General features: G+C 34.7%; 1 protein-coding gene across 2 annotated transcripts; it reads left to right on the top strand.

Moving 5' to 3' along the window:
- Nucleotides 1–37: 37 nt before the first annotated feature.
- On the top strand, nucleotides 38–27,800 carry FMR1 (fragile X mental retardation 1). Of its 2 annotated transcripts, XM_009275346.1 has the most exons (16): nucleotides 38–122; nucleotides 1,995–2,047; nucleotides 3,116–3,209; nucleotides 4,257–4,328; nucleotides 4,610–4,758; nucleotides 5,884–5,977; nucleotides 6,065–6,181; nucleotides 10,936–11,106; nucleotides 11,208–11,286; nucleotides 14,139–14,248; nucleotides 15,501–15,665; nucleotides 17,632–17,718; nucleotides 20,831–21,026; nucleotides 22,355–22,534; nucleotides 23,967–24,049; nucleotides 25,839–27,800. In XM_009275346.1, exons 1-16 carry the CDS (start codon nucleotides 102–104, stop codon nucleotides 25,998–26,000), a joined length of 1,833 nt encoding a protein of 610 aa, XP_009273621.1. In that variant the 5' UTR covers nucleotides 38–101; the 3' UTR covers nucleotides 26,001–27,800. The 2 variants fall into 2 exon arrangements, with proteins under 2 accessions (XP_009273621.1, XP_009273622.1); XM_009275347.1 differs by lacking the exon at nucleotides 15,501–15,665.

Raw genomic sequence — 27,800 nt, 5'->3', positions numbered from 1 at the left:
TGGTAGTGATTACAGTATTTTTCAGGTATTAAAGGCATCCATTTCTGCTACATCTATAAGAATAGGTGCTTCAGAAGTGCACATGACAAACATTGGAAGAAATGTGGGTGGAGCCCTTGAAGGTGATGTGTGTAATGTGAAATGAGTCAGAACTACCATAGTATTTGTCAAGTGCATATCCAGTTCTGGAATTTTCTTACAGAAGACACAGCAATATGAAACATTAGATAAATGTTCAATATCCGTAATGAACAACTGGGAGTTCTGTTGCTTCTTTATGTAAATAGCATTTCTGTACTACTATCAACGTGATCCTGAGATGTGGTCTTAAATCTGTTTTGTATCATGTCATTAAAAAATATGAACTATGCTTGCAATCCCCATGAAAGGAATATCTTGGAATTTTGAAATATGTAATTATGTAAATACTGTTAGAGACTGCTTTAAATCTCCTTTGGATGATGGCAGTAATAAACTTTCCAGTAACCTTATTCTTACAGTATTGAGAGGTATAAAACCATTTTTTGCTATTGTCATTGTGGCTTTGCTTTGACTTCTAGTCAAGATGGCATTAGTTATTTTCAGATTATTAACTAGCATTGCACTTCTTTCTTGTACTGAATGTCTCTGAGTGATGACACTTGTGCACATGTACTGCTTAATTTTAGTGTAACCAGTTCTTGGAGCTCTGTATCAGTTATCAGGTATTGCTCTTGTTTGATGCTGAGATACTGCTGCAACTCGGGAAATACTTTGGAATACTTTATAAAGGAAAAATACCAGAAGAATTTTTTAAAACCATTTAGATTCCATGTGAGAAAGAAACTCTTACATTCTTTTAAGAGATAAGAGCTGTTCTTGTCTTGGAAACTTGAAATGCGAGGAGAATAAAACGTTCCATGGTTCATTAACTCTTCTTCAGAAGCGGTAGTTACTGCTAAATTATTTTCAATTTACTGAGAATTTTTCTATCTACTAGGACGGATCTCCATTGGTAGAACAAACTTTTATACTCAGCCTTGCTCGTGGCCTTTTATCTACCTACCTTGCAAGGATATACTATATATGGACAAATATTAGTGAATACTCAGCACTTCACCAATGTTTATCTGTTTCAGAAGTTCGTAGAGATCTTTTTAAAAAGAAAGAAAAAAAACCCCAGTCTTTTCATCCCTGGTTGCCCCATGACCTCCATTATTTGGGGCTATGAAAAATATTTTCATTGGTAAATCCCAAAGTTCTTTGAGTATTGATCTTGCTGTTCTGTAGATAGGGGGATGTTCGGGCTTAAAGCTGAAAATTGATCAAAGGTCAATCAGTTGAGTAGCATAAGGCAGGAAAAGCCCTCTCTGTGCTGAATCTTAGTTCTGTACTCTGCTTTGTGGTTGCATGGGAGACTTAGCACAACTGCCATCTATCCCCCAGAAGAAAACTGAAGGAAGGCTGCAGGGTATTTATCTTAAGTTTGTACGCTACGGAAGTGTGATAAAGTAAATAAGGGGGAAACTGCTGAAATGGATATAGATGAGTTTTGCTAGTGCGATATTCAAACTTACTTTAAGAGGTAAAAGAGAGAAGAGAGGATTTTTTTTTTAGGAGTACTGACATGGTTTAATTTCTACACCTGTCAAAATACACAAAATGCGATTATAAAATCAAACAGTTATAAATTTAGTTATAAAACTATTCAGAATGATCTTGTCATTTCTTAGTAACCTCTCCCATTACTTCTAAAAAGTAGGAAGAATGCATGTCTAGTTCGGGCATTCTGTCTGTGTATCAATACTCTGGCAGTTATGAACCCAAGGAGGTTATCAGTTTTCAGTATGCATTTTATGTAAGTCTTCTGCAAAATTAAAAAGGCTGAACTTGAAAGCGTACTTAAATTTTGAGTTTTATCAGTATGTGTGAAAGGAAGGTGTTACACGAGTTTAAAATTATTTTTTAAAATATCAATAAGCAGACCATAATTATTCCTTTTTTTTTCTACACAGGCATTTGTAAAGGATGTGCATGAAGATTCTATAACAGTTGCATTTGAAAACAAGTAAGTGTATTGCTGATGTTATACCTATAAATGATAGAGTATCAACCTTGCATTTGATTAACCTAAATATAACTTAATAATGTAGAGTAGCATCTTTTAGATACTATAAGCTTGCTGCTAGCATGTTTTAGAATTATGCTTGGTATTTATTATGTTGTGACATTTCTGTATAAATGCCTTTAATTGTTTAAACATTTTTAAGTACAAAACTGTAGTAACATGAGTTTTGTTGGGAAGATAAGCATGTTGTTACTGAATTTACATGGTGACAACCCATGTTTGAGTAAGTCAGCAGTGGTACCATGACTGCCTCTTTCTCACGTGAATGTCTTATTTTAGATTTAGCAGATTACATAATTACAAAATTTCTTTTATAGATAAGTGATAAATACCAGTTTTCTAAGCTAGAAATGAAAAGTTGTTTCTTTCCCATCATTTAAGGGCATAAAAAGTTAACCTTCCATTACACCATTTAGTTCAGGTTTCATTTCCTTCAGGAAGGAAATAACACACTGCTATATACTTTTTCTTGTGAATCTTTGTTATGGCATCATCTGTTGTATTTTGGAAATTGTTTTCTAGTTTCTTTAAAAATAATCTTTTCTTGTCATGCTCATTTTATCCAGTCTCTGTTAAAGAAACTGAAAATTAAAACTGTATTCAGACGGAATGCTTATGGAGTTTTCATAATCAATAGTAGAACCAAAGAAAAAGAAGAAACAGGCTTGTTTTGAAGGAAGTGTCCAAATGTGTTATGTAACGTTTTTTAACCTGTGTTTCTAATGTTGAGGTTAAAACCTATAACTGTAAATAGAGTAAAAACCGCTGCTGGAAGATTTCAAAACAGTGCAGGTAGCATCAGGGATTCATTTAAGATGCCTAATGGTCACTTAGGTGTGTTTCTTCTTATCATGTATACATTGGATCACATCACATTACCTTTAATTCATATTAACAAAAGCTCCACAAAATTTAAAACTGTAAGATTAATGGATTGACAATATTTCTGATTTTTCTTTACAAAGAAAGTGAAAATGTTTAAGCTGTTCACTGTGTTTTTATTTCTAGCTGGCAACCAGAAAGACAAATACCATTCCATGATGTGAGGTTTCCACCACCTGCAGGCTATAATAAAGATATAAATGAAAGCGATGAAGTAGAGGTATGTATGCTCCATTAACGTTTGTTTTGAGAAGTGGGAGAACTCAGGATGAAAAATGTCAGCTAAGCCAGTGGAAGGCTTGCTTCCATGTTATATGCTGTCACCTTTTTTGATTCCAAGTACTACATAAAACACAATGTCAAGCATGTCATCAAAAAGAGATTTGGACAGTTGTAAACCATACGGCTATTTTGGAATTCCATGTACCATGACCTCCATGCTGATTTACAAACACGATCAGTGTTTCTTTGATTACAGATCAGTTCTTTATCAGAACTGAATTAATCTAGAAATAGATGCTGGACTGTAGTTCTTCAGCTGTAAGTTAATAATGTCTATAATACCAAAACTTCAAGCTGAATGAGATAATTTCCATTATATGTGTGTACATAAAATATACAAATACATGTGTATATGTAAATACTTACGTATATGTAGAGAGGCTGTCTTTAACGTAACACATTCCTAAAGCTTCCTTATTTTATAAAATTATAAAATTGATTTTTAGAATTACTTTAAAGATGGAGAACTTTCAAGATTTACATTTTGCTTGTATGCTATTTAAGTTTATTTTGATTTGAAAGATAAGAAAATGGCAAAACTTATTTGGTTTGAATGTGGCCAATATCATATATGTGCTAAAGAAGTGTAGATATGTGTCCTCTCCCTTCCACCCACTGGTAGGACCTCATCAGACCTACGTGTAATTAGCAATATTGTTGGTTAAATATTAACAGGTGTTAAAAGGCTGAATTGTCTCTTTTCTGACTGCATGCAAGACTGAAGCAACTAATGCCAGTAGATTGGGCACAAAATTATTTATCTGTACAATCTTATATACGTAATTTTATATCCTACCTGTATTTGCAATAGACATTTCAGCTGTTACATGCTTCCTATGTAGTGCTTAGATTAGAGACTTTATGGACCAATATATTTTGCTGGATTTTGTTCTTATAGCAGAGTTCCTGATCATATTGGTTAGTGTCAGCTTCTATGATGTCTTTTAAGAATGCTACAGATATCTAATATATGTATTTTGTTTAGGTTTATTCCAGGGCAAATGAAAAAGAACCCTGCTGTTGGTGGTTGGCTAAAGTGAGAATGATAAAGGGTGAGGTAGGAATATGCATATATACATATATATATATTTTTTTATATTTATTTGTACTTTATTTTTCTTATGTTGTTTTTTTTATATTGATATGCATGGTGTTTTTACCTTATCCCTCTCATTTTCAAAGAGCTTCTTGATTAGGACTGTTGCAATTACGATTAACCTCAACCTGAAAAGTTCAAATTTGACTTGTACAGTTAACAAAAGTGCCTGTCACTTAAGTGTAATGCTCACTCTTGTCATAAAATGTGTGGCTTGGATGATTTTATTATTTTTATATCAGTTCTTCATAATAGAGTACGCAGCCTGTGATGCTACATACAATGAAATTGTCACAATTGAGCGTTTGAGATCTGTGAACCCCAATAAACCCGCAACAAAAGATACTTTTCATAAAATCAAACTGGCAGTTCCAGAAGATTTAAGGCAAATGTAAGTACAAAGGTTTCTTCATAACTTGTTTCAAAATGTGGATAACTTCTTGAGCCTGAGACAAGAAGGAATAAAAATGCTTTTTACTGCTGTAAATTAACTTTTAAAATTTTCATATAAGAATGTAGAAAATACAATTGTGGACATGTTCATACTTCAGAAATAGAAAAGATGACTTTTGAAATGCAGTTTAGTCCTGGAGGAAGAAATATTTTTGTCAAGGTTTTAAGGTTTGTGTGCAGTATAGATTAAGATTTTAATTCTTACAGCGTTTCAGTGATGCGCACAGATTAATCTGAATCCATTCTTTGTCAACTTTATTGATAATTTTCAAGTGGTCACTCTTTCATTGATAGAGTATCTGACAATCTATGCAAGTTGGTATTTAATGAGAAAAGAAAACACTGCCTTATAGTGTAGGGCATAAGGTGTTTTGATGATGGCTGTGGGAACAGTTGTGCAATAATCAAACCTCCCATAGTATGATACAGAAACAGCTAGTTTACTCCTAGAACACAGACATGTCGTTCTCTTGTAAATATAGCTCTAAAACTCAGATTAATACTGACTACCGTTTTTTAGCTTCAGATCACTTTCTGCTTTTTTGAGGTACATGTTATTGTCACAGTGTGGAATAAGCTATAAATTCAGGTTAAACTAAGAATTTCTGAAGTTAATGTTACAGTACACAAGTTCACTAAGTAGCGAGAGGACAGAAGAAGCCTGGAGAAGCAAAATACAGCATGAGATGAGCATAAGGTCATTAGAATGCTGCAGTAGTTACAGTGAAGTCACACGTCATACTGGTTCATGGTGTGTTTGAAATTTTGGACTTCCCAATTGTAACGATTATAGCTTTTTTAATGTAGTTTTACTTAACTGGTTTGTCGTTTCATAGATGTACATACAGAAAACTTCTGAAATATTTCTAATCCTACTCATGTGAAAACAAATGAAAGAAAAATGAGTAAAATAAATGACGATAACAGAACAAAATAACACCTGCATTAAAAGGGAGAACTTGGATATATTTATTTAGATTCTTTGTATTAAGAAATTAATCTTTTTGGCTGTGAACCATAAATGCAGCAGTTATTTTTAACTTTGTAGCGTTTTTATTCCTAGGTGTGCCAAAGAATCTGCACATAAGGACTTCAAAAAGGCAGTTGGAGCTTTTTCTGTAACATATGATTCTGAAAACCACCAGCTTATTATTTTGGTAAGTACAAATGTCTAACCATACCATTGGCAGTGGTTTGTTTCAAAATTCATGTGTAAACCACTGTGTTTTCTTTATATAATTTAGTCAATCAATGATGTAACAACAAAGCGGGCAAATATGCTGATTGATATGCACTTTCGAAGTCTTCGTACCAAGTTGTCCCTGATACTGAGAAATGAAGAAGCTAGCAAGCAGCTGGAGGTATGTTGTTTGTTTTCCCTGAAGTAAGTTGAGTAAAAAAAAAAAAACCAACCCCTTGTGTGTTTGTTAGCTGGTAGGACTTGCACTGGGATGAAAGTAATTATTATGTACTGATACTATTCTTGGTGTTAAAAAGAGGCAGGTGGAGATGTAACCCAACAAAGAAGTTTACACTTAAAGGGCCTGTTCTTGCAAAGACTCATTTTTATCCAATCCCATTTTATTCAGCAGGATTTTGTGTGGGATTAAATACAAATATATATACACACACATATACACACATATTTCTTTCATAGTTTGAAGCATAAAATAATTAGCCATTGTTGCATGACTAGTGCCACATATTAGATTGCTTTGAATTACTGTTTTTAAAAATAGATGGGAGTGAATGTGTTTTTAAAAATAGATGGGAGTGAATGTGATGTGATCTGAGATGGACTAGAACTGGATCTTGCAGAACACCTCAGTGAAAATGAGATGGAAGGGCTGAGACTGATGTTGGTAGGACGTACAAAGGGATGGGTTTGTCTATAGATAAAATGTTAGGAAATCATCTTACAGCAGATACAGCTTCTGATATTCCTGTGACTGGAGAGTGGGTGTTGACTGGCAAGAAGCTTGACTCATACTTGTCCATGGGAAAAAAAAAAAAAGAGTAGGCTAGGAAATAAGGGGATCTTTATACAGTAGAATTAACATTTCTTCATGGTTTTTCTCCTATCTACAAATCACAAAAAATAGCAACATTTCTGAAAACTTTTTTTAGATTCACTGTCGAGAACTAAAAGTACCACTCGAACTATTGTAATGCAGTTTTACATGGGTGTATACCAGCTCTGTTACTTCAGAGCCAGGTTTCATTCCCCCCCACCCCAAGGGTTACATCTGTTTGGTTTTAGCTTGAAGTGGGATGTGGTACAGTAGTTCAGGCCTCTTGTACCCAGTAGGTGTACTCACTGTTACAAGAAGTTCTCTCTTCTGTTGTTCTCTTTTCAGTCTCTCGATTTCTATATTTCAGAGCTGTAATCCAAGTTTGTTTGGGTCTTGATTTTTCTCAAGATCAAGAAAGGACCAGTTTCTTTTCATTGGTGTTCCTTCTTGAGCACCCCACTGTAGCTCTTCAGTACTCTATTCTTCTCTGTCTTCCTCCAGAACTGACAATTGTGTGGGCAGTTTACCTCTTGAAGTGCAAAGTATTATTTTGGAGGTGGGAAGAAAACAGCCTCTTTAGAGCTAATGCTCTTTACATGCCCCCACAAATGCACGCACCAACAGCTGTCATTGATTCCTTTCCCAAACTAATCTTGGATTCTTACTGTCATTGTAAGGCTAAACCTTTTTGTTGCTGTGAAGGACTTGAGAACTTGATTTGGTTCTCTCTAGAAAACCATTATCGGACTTCAGTTTCTACCTGAGCAGTACTTAAGTGAAGGTTGTTGCAAGATAAATATATATGGTTATAATTTGCATGACAAAAGTTGGCTGGTATTTTTCATGTTGGCATTTGTGTTTCCTGTGCTTATAATATAAAATCAATTTCAACCAAACCTGAAAAGAAAAGCTTCAGATAGTAAAAATCATACTCATGATTTTTGTTGAGACACTGACATACAAACAGACTGCACATGTTCATTTGCAGAAGAAATATTTAGTGAACACTGGGCTTTACTGCATTATTATTAATAGTTCATTGTTTCCATCAAATAAACGCTTTTCTGGGTCTTATACTTGCTGAACTTTAAATGTCTGCCACTTTTTTTTCTTCTAGTAGTTTTACCTTCTCTGCTTTCTGAGCCATAATTACTAGACAAACTTCTTTTGTTTGTTTTTTTTTCTTTCCAGCTGTTGTATCTTGTACCTTCTTTTCTGCATATTAGCTTCTTGACTTGCATGGCTGTACTTCTCAAATATGGCTTTTAGAGCACCAAGTAAAACAACCAATTATTTTTTGTTTGCATTATTTCCCAGTAGGTGTGGCTTAGTTGTTATTTTGACATACTAAAAAGCCTGAATTTACAAGTGTACTTTTGCTTTTCTGGTTTGTACTTTATTCTATCTAAATGCAATTCAGTCATGGTCTCTAAGTAGGTATTAATACATTATTTGCATAGTTGTTTCTTACTAATTTATTGGAGGGAAGTAGAATACAGAATTATGTTTAAATAAAATACATCTTATTACATAACTTACAGAAAAGCTAGTGATATTTTAGTACAAGCAATATAACTGCAGTTTGACTGTCATAGCCAAGGTTGCCAATGATGATGTAGCTTCACCTTTTCTACATATCGTAGATAGTTGCGTTAACAACTGATCATTGACTTGATCATCCTGTTCACTACTCTCATGTGGCGGTCTCTAACAGATGTCAACTAGTAAATCGGCATTTGGATTATCTGTTAGAATGTAGATCTCTGAGCATTTAAAATAATGTTTGCTTTCTGAGTTGTCTGTAATCTAGTTAATAAAACGCTTGATAGAGCTCCCTGAGTATATGAAGGATTTCATGACACTTGGATACTTATACCACTATCTACTGTAGCCAATTCTCTGTGACAGTGATTTAGCTCAGGATATTTATCAACAGCTTTAAGCAGGAGCAGGTCAGATAACAATAGCAGTTTAGCTGGGACAGAGTAGGGCTTACTGTGGGCACTTTCTTGATGTTTCCTCAACCTCTGTAGGGTCTCATGTTGCTGAGGTTAAACTGCTAATTTAAAGTGTGCTTGTATATGTCTTCACAGTAGTTACAGCTTTGATTGCAATGCAGAAACATATATAGGATTATATATCTTGGCTTTGGAAAGATAATATGCAGCTTTATCTTTTTTCTTCCTTGCAAAACACTCTTTCCATTTTACTTAATAGATAATCCCAGTTGGAAATTCTCTGTCTTCCCTTGATGCATTAAGCTGTTGTTACTTTCCTGTGTTCTGTTACGCTCAGACACTTGTGGATAGTGTCCACGTTTTTATGTAGGAATTTTACTCACTGTGGTAAATAATGACTTTTTTTACATATTTTATATTTGCTCTTCTCTGTAGATTTAAGTACTATAACTTCCTTTAAATGTATAACAAGTTATTTATCATAAACAATATATATTTTGTTCTGTATGTTTATATCTTACTGATTTCTCTCCATATGTTTCTTTTAGTTCTCAGGGTGACCAAACTTAGTGATCTTCCCGCTTCATATAGCGCAAGCATCTTATAAGAAAACTGTTTTTTGAAAGTATGAAGAGGCTGTGTAGGAGAAGCTTATCAGTCATTGTTTTAGTCTTTTTAAACTTTTTTTTTGAAAAAAAAGTGTCCACTTAACTTTTTTCCCCACTTGCTTGACAGGTTCTGAACTGCATGCAATTCAGCATTTTCCAAGTGTTTTTCCTTGCACTCATGAGGTCTGTTCATGCTAATAATCTGAGCCACCTGGGATTGACAGAGGCTGTTCATATCAATGCAGAATTGTATAGGTGTTGATGAAATCTAGGTTTCCTGCACATTTGAGTATTTTCAGCGCCATCCAACTCCACAGTGTCCTACAAGATATTTCTCAAAAGCTTCCTTCTGTTCCCAGCTCTCTTCTTCATGCTCGCTGTGTGGTTGAAGCTTTATACGATTAAGAAAATATTGAACCTGTATTTTACGTATGGGCATGTGTATGCATACTCGTGCATCAAATCAGAGCTTGCTAACATAGTTCTTCTGGAAGCTCAGGGCTGCTTTAGGAAACTGTTTACTATGGTCACTGGAGTTACAGTTTGTTTGTTTGTTTTTCCCTGTTTTGTATATTTTTTTTGCAAGCTTTATCCAGGTTTCTAGGGATACTTTTTCAGTTATCTTGAAAATCCTCTTCCAGATCCAAAAGTTGGTTAGTTTTTTGTTGGTTTTTCTTTTTCTCTCTTGGTATCTTATTTCATATAGGAGGTCCTCATTAAGATTCTGTAAGCCATTTTGTATTGTTTGGTTACACCATAGCAGTTGCATGCTAAGGTGATGAGAGTTGCAAAAGAGTAACCAGCTGTTTTAATTCGAGAGTAACTGAGCCTCAAACATGTGATTGAAAGTCATGTTAATAGTATAGTCTTTAGTCATTGTTACTGCCCTGCTGAAGCAAGGAATTTTGTCTTGATAGCATGTGACAATCTCAAGTTCTCAGATTGACCCTTCTGTCTTGGTAGAAATGTGATTCCTGGATGAAATTCTTAACATACGTTCTCTGTATTCAAGCAATGTATTGCAGTTATAACTTAATTTTGTGTTGTCTTGCTTAGGCACAGATTATTCTTTTTATTTTTTAAGTGCAGTAGATACCCATAGTTACTGTTTTCTATATAATTTTTGTGTCCACTGATTGAGTTATTGCTGTTTCCCTCTACCTGTTGAAATGGGTGCAGTTTTTTTCTCGGAGATCATAGGGTTTGCTTTAATAATCAACACAGCTTCTATTTTACTAACCTACATGAATGCTGTCTTACCTAGTAACACTTGATAGCTGTAGATATTCTGCGGTAATTCAAACTATAGAGTTGCCAACACAACTAGAGGCTAGTCTTATACTAATATTTAAAAGGCAATATTAGAACTTCTGAAGAAGACTCTTCAGTGTTTTTGAAGTGAAAATAAGTGCATTAAAAGGATTGATTAAAATAAAAAGTAGGCTAAGTACCTGATTAAAGAATCGGCTCTAAATTTATGTTGATTTCTCTCTCCGGTGTACTAAAAATCAAAGTAAGCTAACATATTTTTCTTTAGAGTTCTAGACAACTTGCATCACGATTTCATGAACAGTTTGTTGTACGCGAAGACCTAATGGGTTTGGCCATTGGCACTCATGGTGCTAATATTCAGCAAGCCAGAAAAGTCCCTGGAGTGACTGCTATTGATCTTGATGAAGATACTTGCACATTCCATATTTATGGAGAGGTAAGTTCCCTTCTTTAGCCTTTCAAAAAAAACAACAAAAAAAAAAACCCAAAACCTTGGGAAAATGGATCTCGTTTCTCTCATACATCTATCTATTTTAGGATCAAGATGCAGTGAAAAAGGCAAGAAGTTACCTTGAATTTGCTGAAGATGTCATACAAGTCCCAAGAAATTTAGTAGGTATGTCAATTCTGGAGGCTAACTGTGTGATAGTAAGGAAAAATGCCTTCTAATAACTGTTTTTTTACTTTTAGAAGGGTGGCAGGGTAAAATTGAAGACATTCTCTTTGTGAAAGAGTTCTAGGTGATACAAAGTTTTTGGGATTGGGGCTTTTTTGTTTTGTTTTCCAGCTCCATGCAGAATTTTTACGGACACATTTATCTTCAGTACATTGTAAGAAATTACCTCCTGGTTTGTGGTTCAGGGTTGTGGTTCTTAAACTAGAAGCAATGTGCTGATGTTTAAATACAAAGTAGAATAGCTTCTGGATTGAGCCAAAGAATTAAATGAGTTCCTCCAAAGATGTCCAGAGATTAGTTCAGCTATACAACCGATGAATCTGCAGTCTCATATTTTCCTAGTATATTTTGAATCATTTCTTTGACTTGTATTTGTCTTTTTTCCTGTCCTTTTACATCTGAAATACAGTTTGTCTAGAAGCAGCACTCTGGGATAAACTGAACGTACCCAATGATCAAGAAAATACCCCAAAGGCAATCTAATAGATTTCCATTATCAAACACCCTAAAAAAAGTCCTCAAGAATGCATGCAGCCCTTGTGTGTGTGGGGGGAAATCTTTTAATGAGCTTTTGATGCTACAAAGCAACATAAAAATACATAGCTTAATTCAGTAGATAAGAAAAGAACAGGGAAAATACGATGTGGTCTAACATACCTCTAGAAGCAAATACTTTAATGGGTTGTTAAGCAGTGTATGAAAGCTGGTATTGAAGCCATGTGAAATTCTGCAATGGGACTAGTACTTACAAATGTGGCACCTCAGCTTTGAAATTGATTTAAAAACAGTAGTTTTCCCTTCCCCACTCTCTCCTGATTCTACTGGTAATAAGTAAGAATGATAAGCTGCCAACATTATTTTAACTTGAGGTTTTAATTTCTTTGGCTTTGTTTTCTGCTTAGATCTTTGTAATTATTTCTGTTTTGGCAGTTTTTCATTTCTACTCTGCTTCTTGGCCTGGATCCTTTAGAATATAAAATTGGCTGAATGATGTGTTATATCCAAAATAAGCTATGTTTGATAATTTGCCCTTTTAAATTTCTAATAATTTGCCAGAAAACTAAATAATTTGCTCTAAAAAGGCAGAAGGCTTTTTTCCTTTTACTACATTTTTGAAATGCTGAATTTTTTTATCTAAAGAAAATGCAAGCATCTGGCATTTTTTACTTAATTATCCTTTAAAAAATTTCAAACCAAACAAAAAAAAACCCCACTCAAGATGTTGCTTTTTTAAAGGCTGTATGGAAATTTATAACCTGAAACATAGGTTAAAAATATATGCATGCAGTCCTTCATTATTTTTAAAGATTTTTATGTGTGTTGCTGAATTCTAACTAAAACCAAATATTTAAAAAGATATATTTCTTTCACTGGAACAACCATTGTAAGGTTCATTCTTTTTTCTTTTTTTTTTTCTTTTTTGGTTTACTTGCCTTTTTAAAATCACTACCAAGGCTTTTTTACATTTATTAGTAAGCTGCTGTTATATTTGCCAGTGATGTGTAATGGAATAAAGTACTCAGAAGAAGCTTTTGACTCTCAGAGCAGCTTTTGTCATCAAGGAAGAACTTACTGGCCATCTTTTGTCATGTTTTCTACAAATATGTAGGATTTAAAAATTCATGGTAGAAAAATTGAAACACAAAAATGAAAATTTATTTAGCTTTGAACACTAGAAACAATGTCACGTGTGATTAAAAGTGGGTTTTAATTTGCTCTTCCTGGATTAATTGTATCAGCAAAACAATAGCTGTCATGCACTCAGTATTTTTTGCCTTTATTTCAGTGATGTGCCTGTGAAAAAGGTTACATTGCAAGTTTTCCAGCAGTTTTGTTAAGGAAAAAAAAAAATATTTGTTACATGCTGAAAACATCTTTTACATCAGTCTTTTAAGCTTTTCTTTAATGCTATGATTGAAGGATATGGCCTTTCCTCATTACCTCCCAAGCAGCTCAGTTTTCCTGTCAATTTTCAGACAGCAAGTTATTTTGCTTAGGTTGGAGAGACCTAAAGTTTTAATTTTCATTGTCTCAAATGAGAATGTCTGGTTCCTAAGATAAATGTATGCATTACTGGCATTAGAGTATAATTTATTTCCATTTTTATCTTTGACTTTTTAATGAAATATAAACTATTCTCAAATATCTCTAAGAAAAAGCTCAGTTTCAGAGAAGAGAATTTTACATACTACCGAAGGTACTGTTTGAGCCAGTATCAGAAAACTTAATCAACTAAAATTTTTGTGAGCGAACTAAGAGTTTTGCTTTGTTCTCTACCCAAAAGGTAGTTACAGCAAATGTTAGGGCATTGTAAAAGGGTTTTTTGTTTTCTGTTGTTTTTTTTTTTTAAATGCAACCAGCAATGTCATTTTAAACCTACCAAAGCAAAGCCAAATAAGCATGCAAGATACTGAATATTTCTGTAATCGAGATGTGTAATTTCAAATAATTTTATACAAAGGTAAGGCATTTGTGATTGAATTTCCTTTGTTCTCTTATAGGAGCTTTGAAAAAGAAGGAAACTATACTCAGTAACAAATTTTCATAATAAAGTACCCCTCTCCCTGTATGCTGCAGTGGTTGCCTTGGAACATTACCAAGTTAACGCCCCAAGCTTACTTAGACATTTTAGTTCATGGCTCGTTAACTAAATCTTTGTTGTGGAGTATTAAGTCATTTTTGACAAGTTCTTGCACTGGTACTAAATACTCTTGTTTAATTAGAGTATAGTAATACTCTCAGGTTTGGGGGAAAACCCTAAAGGTGGAATGTTCTGTATGTTCTTTCTGTAGGAAAAGTAATAGGAAAAAATGGAAAACTGATTCAGGAGATAGTGGACAAATCTGGTGTTGTAAGAGTGAGAATTGAGGCTGAAAATGATAAAAATATTCCACAAGAAGAGGTATGTTTTCAATTAATGTGATTTCTGTATGTGTTAATTGGTGGTTATATTCTACCCAGTAATAAAATGAATTCTTCCCTGTATCTTCTAGGGGTAAGATAGTTTTGATTAATGTGTGTTTTTTCTGTTGGAATCTATATTTCCCCATTAATGCTGAGGGGCATTTTTATATAAATTTGACTTATCTGTGTTGAAAAATGCTTTGTGAAATTTTTTGTGATGCACCTTCTTAGAGATTTCATTTTATTCCTGTTAGAAGCAGTGACGCTGTTTCCCAGCACTTGCTAAGCTGTAAATCAGTATATGTGAAACTTACTGTTTTCATTCGTTAATTTGCTTTGAGTTTGAACTCTTAGGGTTTTACCTGGTTTAAATTTTTATTAGTAATTTCTTATATTGTAATGAAATCTTGTGCTTTATGTATAAACCTCTCTTTTTTTATATATTACTTAAATTCACATTAGCCTGTAAATTGTAACCTGAAGAAAAAAGCATGAACAATGTGATACTCCAGGTTTGCACAGGAAGGCTATCAGCCCCGTAAAGGGCCTTAATGAAGTCTTGAACTTTATAATTTGAGGCGCTTTTATGTGGGACTGTGTTGAGCAGAAAAGTTGCAGGTTTGCAAGGAAAGCTTCAGGCATGAAGCTTTTAACATGTCAATGCAAAAAAATTACCTGCAATTTCAAATGCGAAATGTGCTTAAAGAAAACTGAACTGTCTTTAATTTACCTGGAAATCTAAATATGTACCAGGTAAGGAACCTTTGCTACTTTGAATAAGATATGAAATACATTTCTGGAACCCTTAGGTTCTTGCTTGAGTAGTTATTTCATCTTTTGTATTATCACTGCAAAACTATTACTGAAGACCCACAATCCAATTTCCATCTTTCTGTAAATGGTGGCTAAGCAAATAAGTGAGGTGGGGTTTTTTACTATTTTACTAGTTTTACATCTATCTGAAAAGGTAAAATAGTTAATGTTGAGATTTAAAGGATTCACTGCTATGTCATATTTCATTTCTAATGATAAATTCTTGCAGCATAAAATTCTTGAACTAGCTTAATAAGCAAGAGAATGCTATTATTGCTGCAGGCTAAAACTTTCAACATTTTTAATGTGTCAGCCTACAGAATAATAGAAGGGTAAAAGAGTGACTAGTCATGGCTGCAATTAGTATGTCAGGTTTTCTTCTTTTTGTTCTGGCTTGAAAAAGCTTATTTGTTGATGTTCTTCACTCCAAAATGCAGCTTTTAAAGATTAACTTGAAAGCTTTTCTCGCCTGCCAAGCCTGCATTCATACTTCTGTTTTACCTGTTAATGACATTGCTAACACTGGCATTGCTTACACTGCTTCACGTGTTAGTTGTGTCATACCAGGAGCAACACAGAAACCCGAGATCAAATCTTGGCAGGTAAGAGTTAGTTCTTGTAAGTTTATTTGTATTTCATCTTTGAAATAAATGTACATTAATTCTCCTGTGTGTGTACTTGGATATTACAGCCCTTGTTTTAGTAAAGAATAGTAGTTCAGTTTTAAATTTTAATACAGCATTGGGTTCTTTTTCTTATGACTGAGATGTTAGAATACTCCCCATACATTTCAAGTGCAATTTCATAACTCCCATAATTTTATAACGGGATCTTCAGGCTTTTCATCTTTTTAAAATGAGATAGGTACTGTTTGTTATAGTAGTATATATTATTTTTATCTCTAAATTTCTTACACACATAAGGTCTGCTCAGTATTCACCACAGAAACCTAAGTTGAAGATTGGTACTTTTGCTTTGAAGACAGAAATAAGGTTCCATAAATAAGCACTTTGATGCTTTTTTATGGCTAAAATTGCTTGACATTGTTACCAGCTTGTATTCTTCGTAGTTGGCATTGCTATACCTAGCATCCACTGCTAAAAGCAACAACAAGCTGTTTCCTTAAATGCCTTTTTAAGTCAGTTGTCTTGTGATCTTCTAATAATTGATAGTATGTGCAAGTTAATGCCAGTTTAGTAGGTATTTCATAGCTCTTTATCAGGTTATTTATGAAACTTAAAATACCCCAGATAATAAAACATTTCAGTCAACGATGCCTGTGGCTAAAGGATTGCTAATGCTCGTAAAAGTAGTGCTAAGGTTTCTTAGGATTAGAGGGTTATGTAATTTTTTTCCTTGTTATTTAATGTAAATATGTAAGATCTAACAGAAGTTGTTAGTATGTAAAAGAAAAAAAAAAAAAGAAAAAAAAATCCAAACAGCAGAGACAAATTACAGACTTCCCACTCTTAGGGAACCTCAGCATACTGTGCATGTGTTATTTTTTCACTTCACTTTTGGAAAAAAAAAAAAACCCTCATTTGGAATGCAGTCCTGTAAAGGGTATGTGTACAGTAAAAATTAAAGTTGTCTTTAGAGGTCATGATGAGATACAAAAACAAAATTTAAATTAATTCAGTAGGTGTAGCCAAGCTCTGGGTCTGCAATGGCATAGGTTTCAGCAGCTGAGTGTTTGAGACTTTCAGGTTGATTTCTGCAGTCCACAGTGAAGCTTATACTGCCATGGTGAGGCTGCAGTTGGTACAAGAGTCAAGTAGTTTAAAGCTAGCTCATTGGGTCTGTGTGGGCTGCAATCACACCTCTGAAATGCTGCATAGACCTATTTTAATGTCAGGAGTTTTGGTGTGGAAATTATCCTTGTATCCGCTAAAGTTTAGTTGTTTTCAGCACTCAGGGGAGCCCTTTAGATATTTTATCTCCAAAAGTCATAATTTCAGGCATTAGAATTTCCAGGTATTTACGTTTTTCAGGTATTTGTTGAATTGCTTAAACAAAATGCTTGAAAGGTAAAAGAAATACAAGGTAGCAGTCATTACCTGAAGTACTAACTCTATTTCTTGAATATTTTTTTGCTTGCTTTTTACAAATTGGGAGACCCTCAAGAAGGATCAAGTTGTGTTTTATGACACGATGTTAATTTGATTTACTTTTTTTAAAAGAACAAAGGTTTCTTTACTGACATGTAGCCTGAAAGAACCTGGTGTGAGAGAGTAGACGTGATCAGCAAAGATGGTATTAATTTTGAAAGGAGTAAACCTGAAGTGTTTTGGATTGACTTTTTAACTTGTTCAGGAAAATAAATGTTGGCGTCGTCATGCATAGAATCTAAATTTTCTTATTAAAAAAAAAAAAGCTCTTTGCATAAAGGGAATTAGTCTGTGATCTAGTCAACATCAAAATTTAAATATACTATTGTCTCATTTATTTTTTAACTTATGCTTATCCATGTTGTAAAAAATGTTTTCAAGTTTTACAGTAATATGTTTAGGCATCAAACACTGAAGAGAACCAATCAATAACCATAAGACTACTGTTACTGTGTTTTAGGGAATGGTACCATTTGTGTTTGTGGGAACCAAGGATAGCATCACTAATGCAACTGTTCTTCTGGATTATCATCTTAATTATTTAAAGGTGAGGAAAATTTTGCTGCTTTACCACTGAAATTTTCTATCAATACTTAAGATGGTAGCAATGAGGTGATGATCAAAATCTGTTCGGCCCCCAAAGGCTGTTGAAAAATTGGTGTTATAACAGGTTTTCAGTCTAAAAAGGCTTCTTGTAAAAGCCATATTTTATTAAAAGAATCATTTATCTGAAGGATGAGGTGAAAAAGAATTTTTTTTTAGAATGCAAAATACAAAGGAATAAGAAAAAATAAAAAACCCTGTATCTCAAAAAATGCTGACAACTTTATATGCAAGCAATAGTCAGACCCTCATGCAACTGCAAAGCAAGCAGCATTCTATGCAGAGATCTTGTATACAGTGGGCATTTAATTCTAAAACCCTAAACTTCTTTTTCTGTAGTTAATTGACGTTTCATACTTGAGAGTGTTTTGTAAGCAATTCAGCTTTATATGTTGTGTTTGCCTCTTGGCTCCATAACTTCTCCACTACTCTGCGGTGCTGCTTGTCTTTTGTATAGGGAGCAAAAAACATCCCACATCATTGCTTATAGTTACTTTTGCTTATAGTTATTATGGCCAGATGCTCAATCTTTGATGGCAGGGCCAGATGCTAACAGTAAGGACTGCTTTGAGTTCATTTAATAAAATATTTTCTTGCATCTCTTGAAACCTCCGGACCACTCATAATTTGATACATGTCCAGTCTGTGCAGTAGCCATCATTGAATCTTCTAGAATGCTAAAATTTCTGTACATAGCTAAAAGAAACTTCTCAGTACAGGTATCAGAGGAGTTAGAAGAAGAAATTACTTTTGTTCCCTTACCTACTAAATAACTGTACATTTTAATCCTGCTTGTGGAGCACTTGGATTTATCGGTGTTTTGGAGCAGAGATACAGCAGCTCTGCAGCTATCAGGTAGTGAGGCAGAGAAGGACCACATGAAAACTACTACTAAAAATCAAGCTCCTTTCTTGCATTCACTATTATTTCAGGAGATATTTCTGGTTTAACTTCTTTGGCTGTCTTAGATGGGTACTTGCATGTGAGTCAGTACTTAAATGGGTACTGGCATGTGAGTGGAAAGTGCTTAATAGCCCAGCAGTTTTTTTTAGATTCTTCAGTTCGTTGTCAATTAGGGTCACTTTGTCTTAGTACTGTCCTCCTAACCTTTCTCAACAGAAGGGCACATGCAACAGTGTTCATCAGTCTGTATAACCACTAGAGGATAGATTCCTGTCCTGGACGTTTTGATCTCGGCCTTCTCATCCCATTTAACATACACACATAGACACACATGCAAAGTGTTATGTTAGTGGCCTGTTGCCTTATGGTTCAGTTTCAGAATAATGTCCTCCAGTTCACTGACAAGAAGTGGAACTGTCTTGTTTCTTTAAGATTTTCTGTGTTTCTATGCCTCCAGGCAAAGTTTATTAAGAAAACTTTTTGTAAAAGATACACGATGGGGCATCAACATCAAATGTAATATATCAACTCAAAGTAGTGAATTTCTCTATAAAAGAAGAAAGCAGACTTGGCTGAAGTGACTGTTAATGTAGTGAAGTTTCAGGATCCCGAGAGGAAGGAGAAAGACTAATACCAGGATCACAGCCCCAAACTTGAGGGGAGTGGACTTTGGCCTGTTAAGGGATCTGCTTGGAAGAATCCCATGGGATGCATTCCTGGAAAGAAAATGGGTCCAGAAGAACTGGCTGATATTTAAAGAATTGCGTTCTCCAAGCTCAAGAATAGTCCATCTTGATATGCAGGCAGTCACACAAAAGTAACAGGAGGCCTGCATGGATGAACAAGGAGCTTCTGGCAAAATTCAGATATAAAAAGGAAGCATACAAGGGGTGGAAATAAGGACGGGTGACACAGGAGGAATATAAAGACACAATCTGAGTGTGCAGGGATGAGTTTGGGAAAGCCAAAGTTCATCTGGAGTTGAATATGGCAAGGGATGTGGAGGGCAGCAAGAAGGGCTTTTACAGGTATATTGGCAGCAAAAGGAGTGCTACAGAAAACACAGGCCTGCTGCTGAATGGAGTAGGGAACTTGGTCACAAGGGAAAAGGATGAGGTACTGAATGTCATCTTCACTTTGGTTTTTTTATTGATAAGATTTGTCCTAAGGAATACCAGGCCCCTGAAACCAATGGGAGAGTCTGGAGCAATGGAGACTACACAAGTCAGTGGGACCTGATGGGATGCACCCCTGAGTGCTGAGGGATCTTGTCAAAGTCCTAGCTGGACTAGGTGACCTCCAGAGGTCTCTTCCAATATCACACTGAAACTTTCACAAATAGCTTTCTCCCTGATTTAAAAAAAAAAAGTGGTTGCCACTTCTTGATGTTAGCTAAACAACATCTCAAACTGACAAAAGTATTCTGAATATGTGTCGCTGTAGATAATTATTGTTTGTGTTTATCTCTTTTAGTAGTTATGTTTGATAAGAATTCTGTGTGCTGGCTGTCTTTCTATGCCTGAGTTACAGCACTTTGCTCTCTATACTTTTATGCTTCCTCACTTCCCTGATATTATTCATTATAATTAAGCGGAATTTAACAGCAGTGTAACCTCTAGCCCTTTTTATGAAACAATACTATTACATCATAATTGTTTAATAACTTTGATATGTGATGTGCAACAGTGCAAGAAGCTTGTGCTGGAATCTAAAAAGTTTAAATTACGCCATTGTTGGAATGCTATAAATGGATAATATTACTATGTTAAAAAATAAAGGAATGTTAATTTCTCTGTTTAAAGAATGTTTAACTTCCTTAGGGTAAAGATCTCAAATTTAATACTGAAGTATAGTTAATTATATCTCCTGAAAAGAGTTGATCTGAGTGCTTTTTCTTGATATTATCTATTTTAAGCAAACCTAAACTTGCCAACTGTGCCACAGGAAGAATTGTATTGGTAACAAACAGATTTGAACATTTGAAAGGTTTTTTTGCTAAACAAATTATTCTCAAAGCTGAGTTACTATTTAATTATTAAAGAGATTATTAGTTGCAATACTTACGTGCTTTTTCTTTCTGAAAACTGCATGTCTGTACATTCAGATGATTAGATAGTGGTTACGTATGACTTGCTATGCTTGTGTTTGTGTAGGAAGTGGACCAGCTGCGTTTGGAAAGATTGCAAATTGATGAGCAGCTTCGACAGATTGGAGCTACTTCTAGGCCACCACCAAATCGTACAGATAAGGAAAAAGGGTACATGACTGATGATGGGCCAGGACTTGGACGCGGTAGTCGACCTTATAGAAACAGAGGGCATAGCAGACGTGGTCCGGGCTATGCTTCAGGTAGGTAACTAGAAGTACATTTACAGTTTTAAGAGTGGCCTACCGGTCTTTTGATTTCTTGAAAAAGACTGGACTTGGAAACAGAGCTGTTAAAACAGAAATTCAGTTAATATTGAGTATTAATATTTGAAGATTATCTAGAGCTTTATGCTGTTAGAAAATGTTCTGAAGTAAAACGTAGTGCTTATATATAATCTAAACTTATTGTCATGCAGTTCCTGTCTCTTACAGCAGGCTTATGTCTTCTACATTATGAACTCTTTAGGGCAAGGATTGTTACTTTATCTATATTTTGAACAATTCCTAATAATAAAGCCTCAGTTTTCATTTGAGCCTGTAAGAGGCTATCTTAATATAAATATTTAAAAGTGAAAATACTGTGTAGCTCAATTTGCAGAAAAGCTATTTTCCTCGTATTAAATTGAACTTTTATGTTTTTACTACAAGAGCATAGTCACCAAAATATAGTGTTCCTCTTAAAAACCTTGTATAATTCATTAATGAATAGTTTTCAGGATTGTGCTGCTTCAGAGAAATCTTTTACTTCATTATCCATAACGTAGGTCAGCTGGTGTTTGTCCTGACTGAAAGGCCTGTAGTATAAGCTTGATAAGACAGTCTTAGCTTACATTCTACGTAATACAAAATTAATGTTTTTGTGCTGAAGCCCTTTTAATATTTCTAGATGTGAGCTCACCTGGCTAATAACAGGGTTATAGGGGGAAAAAAATTGGTGAAAAGAACCAGCTTTTATCAGTAAAAGTGATCTGTTAACTATAAAAATTGTAATGGCCAATTGCTTTGGATTTGATACATTTCTAGCATTCTAACTTTGTTCTCTGCTTTTCTAGTGCGTGTTACAGGCTGTTTCATGATGGAATTTTTTCTTTTCATAGAGGAGTTGAAGTGGTGAGGGGAGACAGGACAGGTTATATTCAGAACTTTCAGTTTTAGAAATATGAAAGAAAGGCTAGTCTATTAGACTTCTTATGTTTTACTAGACTTGCTACATTTACATAGTAGATTCAATAATATATTGATAGGCTGATAACACCAAGTAACTATAAATGTGTAGCACAATTATTTAGCCTTAAACACACTTCTAACTTCTATTTATGTCTGTCTTGTCTTTTTGAAGAAGTAATGTATATTATACACATTTCTGTATTATGTATATTATAGAGGTTGGGAGGCAAAAAATCCCAGAATCGTTTATTAAAAACTAAAAAGAAGAAAATTTTTAAATATATACTGTTTTCATTCTACTATAGTATTTTCATGCTAAGCTACACTGGCGTGTTTGGATTTTTTTTTTATCCTCTTGATAGGAACTAATTCTGAAGCATCAAATGCTTCTGAAACAGAATCTGATCACAGAGATGAACTTAGCGATTGGTCAGCAGCCCCAGCAGAAGAGGAGCGAGACAACTACCTTCGTAGAGGAGATGGGCGAAGACGTGGAGGTGGTGCAAGAGGGCAAGGAGGGAGGGGTCGCGGAGGATTCAAAGGTAAATGTAGACTTAATTTTGAAAGAGAAGTCAGTGTTGGAATCCTTAAGCAAACTCACTTCTGTCAGCCTCTTGTTTTGTCATCTGCTCCAACCTGGTGGCCCTCTCCTGAATTCTCTCTTACTTTGTTAGTTTCTTAAATTGAATATTTTATTTCAGATGTGTTGAATGTTGAGCAGAGGGGAATAATCCCTTCTTTTGACCTGCTGGCCACACTCCTACTAATACAACCCATTATTCTGTCAGCTGTCATTGTTGAAAAAGACATAAGTGTGCTCTTGCAAGTTGTTTTCCACCCGGACAGCTCCTTTTGTGTGAAGCTGCTGCGTACACAGTCAGTCCACAGCATGTGCTATTGCATGGTGTTATCCTGTTGAAGCTGTGGGACTTGGGATTCATCTTTAAAGCTAATGAGTTTTCCGTCAGCCCATTCCTTCAGCATGTTGAGGTCCTTGTGATTAGCAGCCCTGACTTCCAGTGTATCAAACCACTTCCCACAGTTTGGTGTCATCTGCAGAATTGCTGAGGAGGCATTCCATCCCAGTGTCTCTTCATAAGTTATATAAAGCCTCTCTTCCCTATACAAATAAATTAGGATAGCATTCTAAATCATTTGCTTTCCTTAAAGCCTCTCTTCCCTATACAAATAAATTGGGATAGCATTCTAAATCATTAGAATGCATTAGGAAATATGCATCTTGACGCAAGCTTGTGGGCAGTGCCATCACACGTGGAGGTCAAGGAATCAAGTTCTAGTTTGTCAATGGATATAGATTATAAAAGATTTTTCTATCTTACTCACTCAACTATCCATATTCCCATCTACTTGTATTTGATTTCCATGCAACAGGATTATATAAGGTTGTAATTTATGTGTTCAGTGGAAAGGACCAGGCAAAAGTAAGATGGGAGAACTTAAATAAGTTAAATACCTATATTTTATAATGTGATATTTCATTATATCTATTTGTTTAAATATTTTTGTCTACAACTGTTTATTTCTTGAAATGTTTTTTCAAAGTATGGGTATTGCTTAATTTAATAAATTTTTTTGAAAAAAGGTAATGCGGAATTTGGAAAGCTCATAAGCCATTAGAAAAAATGTGAACATGTTAAACCTTACTAAAGTTAACTGTGTACTTCTCTCCTATGATTAATCATTTTGAGAGGTGTTTTTTATTCAGTCAGTAGACAGTCTCTTTTAAACTGTGGTGGTTTTAAACACTGTGGTTTTGTCTACTTTGACTAACACCTGGGAACGTTTTCTTTAGTGATTCTTGGCCAGTAGTTTAAGTACTGTTGTTATATATTTGTTTAATGTTCTTCAGCTAGAAAATTTTGAAGTAATTCCCTATTATGCCTGCATAAATTTTAAGTAAAAGAAGATCGTATGTCCTTGTCAAACAACTTAGTTGATTAATTCTTCTTACAGGAAATGAGGAACAGTCACGAACAGATAACCGTCAGCGTAACTCAAGAGATACAAAAGGGAGAACAGCAGATGGATCTCTTGAGGTAATTTTTCTCTTATTGGAACTCTGCACTGTTTAAAATTGCTAAGTGTCATATACTGACATTAGAGTCTTCAAAACCACAAGCAACACAGTAGCCATGTGGTTCCTTATCCCCTAATCAGATATACAAGAGTTCTGTGTCATTTTGTAACATATACGCAGGAATCTCAATATATCAAGTTGTGTAAAGATGCAACTTCGTAATGTTAGCTTAGTTCTCCCTTTGGTTAGAACTCTGATCACGAGTCCCAAGGATTTACTAACCAGCTGATTTCAGTCTTTGTTCTTACTAGCTTTTTGTTTTTAGCTTTTCTTTCTTGCTGCATTGTGTATTGTTGTCTGTCGCCTATATACCTGAGGGAGGAGAATCCTTAACGCTTTATATAAAAAGAGAGAGTGTGTTGTAGCCAGAATCTTCAGAGTAAGAAAGATTAAACTTCAGAAACTACCTTCACTACTAAATGAAACATTTGCAATTGAAGGCTATGCAGTCTAGAAAGTAAGTTAAAAATGCACATCAAGAAACTGTTCAAGTCATATATTGAAATATTTACAACCTTGAATATTTTATAGCCTTTTATAAAGATATTTCTACAATTTTTTCAAATATGTTTTGTTGCGTAAAGTTATTCAGGCTGATATTTTATGTACATACGTTAAGTTTCCCCCCATGGAAACTGTTCTTGCTTCAAATGATAACATGCAAACCTTCTTCCATCTCTTACTGCATAGGATGAGTTATGTTGGGAGGAAGAAATAATGAGCAGCTGCAAGGTGCCACCTTCTGTGTGGTGTTACCAGGAGTCATGGTTCTGACAGGGGATTGAGATGACTCTTGGTTTGGTTTTAGAAAGCCTGTTTAAGAAAGAAGGGGGTGGGGGGGAAATGCTTAGTTTTCCAAGTGGGAGTGCTGAACTTGAAGGTGTAGTACCTGAATATGCATCTGAAATGTAAACAATTAACATGCCAAAAAAATTTTTTATGGCCACACAACTTTTACAGTTAATCAGTAATTAACTTAAAAAGTTTGAAGTAGACAGTGGTGAATTGCGGTGCTGGAAAAGAAACTAAGGCACTTATCAATAAGTCATGATTTTTCTCTGTTGCTCTGAGATTTGGATGAGATGATACTCTATATGAAAATAAGTACTTGCATATCGTTGAAACCTGACTTGATCAAGTTGTAAAAATTTTGTAATGCTTCAAGGAATAAGGGCTTACCCTCTTTACAAGCATAAAAAATTTGCTTTCAAAATGCTTTTTTGAAATTTATGACCACTTAAAAAGGCCGCAGAAGTCTTTTTGGTGGATTAAATGAAACTTTTTGCAGATTCCAAAGGTGGCTGAGTAGATTTTTTTTTTTGAGCGTTAGTATCATGTCATGGCAGCTTTTCTGTGTTCATTTTTTTCAAAAAAATGTTTGTATACAACAAGTAGGAACTTGAACTTTTGAAAGTGAAATGATGTTTTAAAGTTCCATCTGCTATTAGTTCTTCAACTTTCTCTTGCACAAGCACACTGGAAAATTTTTTTTTTTAGCTTTCCAAGGCTAGGTAGACGGGAGGTTTTTTGGTTTTGTTTTTTTTAGGTCACAACCATTTTTGAACAGAAAAGAATTCACACACTCTCCATTTCAGCTGGATACATTTAACAAAGCCGTAAGGGTGTGGTACTGTTCGTGTCTTCTGACTATGTAATAAATAGTGCTCCTCCCAGGCTGCTAAGGTAGCGAATGCATAAGGGGTGGATGAAAGGAAGAGAATGCTTTATATAACTCTGACTTGTTCCAGATCAGAATTGACTGCAATAATGAAAGGAGTGTCCACACTAAAACATTACAGAATACCTCCAATGAAGGTAGTCGGCTGCGCACGGGTAAAGAACGTAATCAGAAGAAAGAGAAAACGGACAGCGCAGATGGTCAACAGCCGCTGGTGAATGGAGTACCCTAAACTGCATAATTCTAAAGTCATATTTCCTATACTGTTTCAGTAATTCCTATTCCATGTTAGAGAAACTTGTTAGGCCAAAGACAAATAGTAGGCAAGATGGCGCAGGGCATGAAATGAACATATGTTCTCTGTTAGCCTTTTTTAACATCAACAGTATGCAGTTGTTTTCAGAATAAGAAGTTATTCAAATATTTGCATAAAAATATCTGAATTTCCGAAAATCGCTTTCAAGTACATATTGCAGTTCAAACAATGAAAGATTATTTTTTGTTTGTTTTAAAAATACTGAGCTGTGCATTGGTAAACTTTCTGTTCAGTTGTACCATTTTAACACATCGGGTCAAATTCACTGCTCAATTTCAATTTCCAGAATAAATAGTGTTTGCAGTAATCAAATTGGCTTCTGTTTTCAATCTAACTTACAAGTTCTTCATGAAATGCTATGTCGTTTTATGTCCTGTGTCAGTTCACATTCTGGTCCACCTTTTTCAATGTTTTAGTGGACCCTGAAATATGTGTGATGTAACAATTGTCATTTTCATTAGCAAAAAAGTTGTATGATCTGTGCCTTTTTTATATCTTGGCAGGTAGGAATATTATATTTGGATGCAGAAATCAGGGAAGATGAGTTGGTAACACTAAATGTAAAATATATGTAGCAATCCTTGTCAGACGTTAGTACTTTATAGACAAGTGCATGCTTTCCATAATTTTTTCCTTACATAAACATTGAGTTAGGCAGTTATAAGAATAGGAAATTTATTTTGCACTGAAGATTTGGCAAATAGTGTTATTGAAAAAGGGGTGTAATTTTTTCCTTTGTAGGCAGTACAGAAGCTTTTTTTTAAAAAAAAAAATTAAAAAAAAAAAAACTTTCCATTGTGGAAAACTAAAAAAACTCATTGTTACTGAGGGAACAAGTGTAACGTGTTCAAAAGCTAGTAATGTGTGCCTGCTGTTTGGCCAGATGACCAGTTTAAAGCGCTGATGTTTTTCATCCTCCCAAAATATTTTGAATTGCTTATTTTAATTCGAGGACTATCTCAGGAGAGGTAGGAAGAAAATCACCACATGTAATGCCCTGGAAAGTACAGATACAGTAGTCGGAGAGATTGGAGGTAGGACAAAAATTCATCATATTTTGAGGTGTAAAGTCTGAATTACCAGCCAGTTTGAAGGTGTCACAGAATTTGATCCAAAGTACAGTCGTACACCAGGGAAGGGTGGGAAGTGGTGGGAGGAGCTGTGCTTTCTTTTATTTCTGATCACACATTAAACTTACTGGGCAAAACTGTATAAGGACCTTCATTTTAATCCATTTTTATTCAGATTACTCCAGAAGGAGAGCCACTGTTTATGTACAGAATTGTACAAACTTGACCTTGCCTCTGATGTATTTTGTGAGTTTTGTTTCTTTGCTTTTTTCATATTTTTTTTTCCTTGCATACAGGTGAGCATACTAAAAATGGCAACGAACTGCACATGATTTAACAAATATAAAAATGTCTTAAAAAGTATTGCCAAACATTAATGTTGATTTCTAGTTATTTATTTTGGGAATGTATAGTATTTGAAAACAGAAATTGGTACCTTGCACACATCATCTGTAAGCTGTTTGGTTTAAAATACTGTAGATAATTAACCAAGGTAGACTGACCTTGTAATGTAACTGCTCTTGGGCAATATTCTCTGTACATATTAGCTACAACAGATTGGATTTTATGTTGACATTTGTTTGGTTATAGTGCAATATATTTTGTATGCAAGCAGTTTCAATAAAGTTTGATCTTCCTCTGCTAA

This window comes from Aptenodytes forsteri, unplaced genomic scaffold (genome assembly GCF_000699145.1).
Source record: "Aptenodytes forsteri isolate BGI_AS27 unplaced genomic scaffold, ASM69914v1 Scaffold143, whole genome shotgun sequence".
Lineage (NCBI taxonomy): Eukaryota > Metazoa > Chordata > Aves > Sphenisciformes > Spheniscidae > Aptenodytes > Aptenodytes forsteri.
The sequence above is the reverse complement of the archived record's forward strand: the minus strand, read 5'-3'. Positions and strand labels throughout refer to the sequence as shown.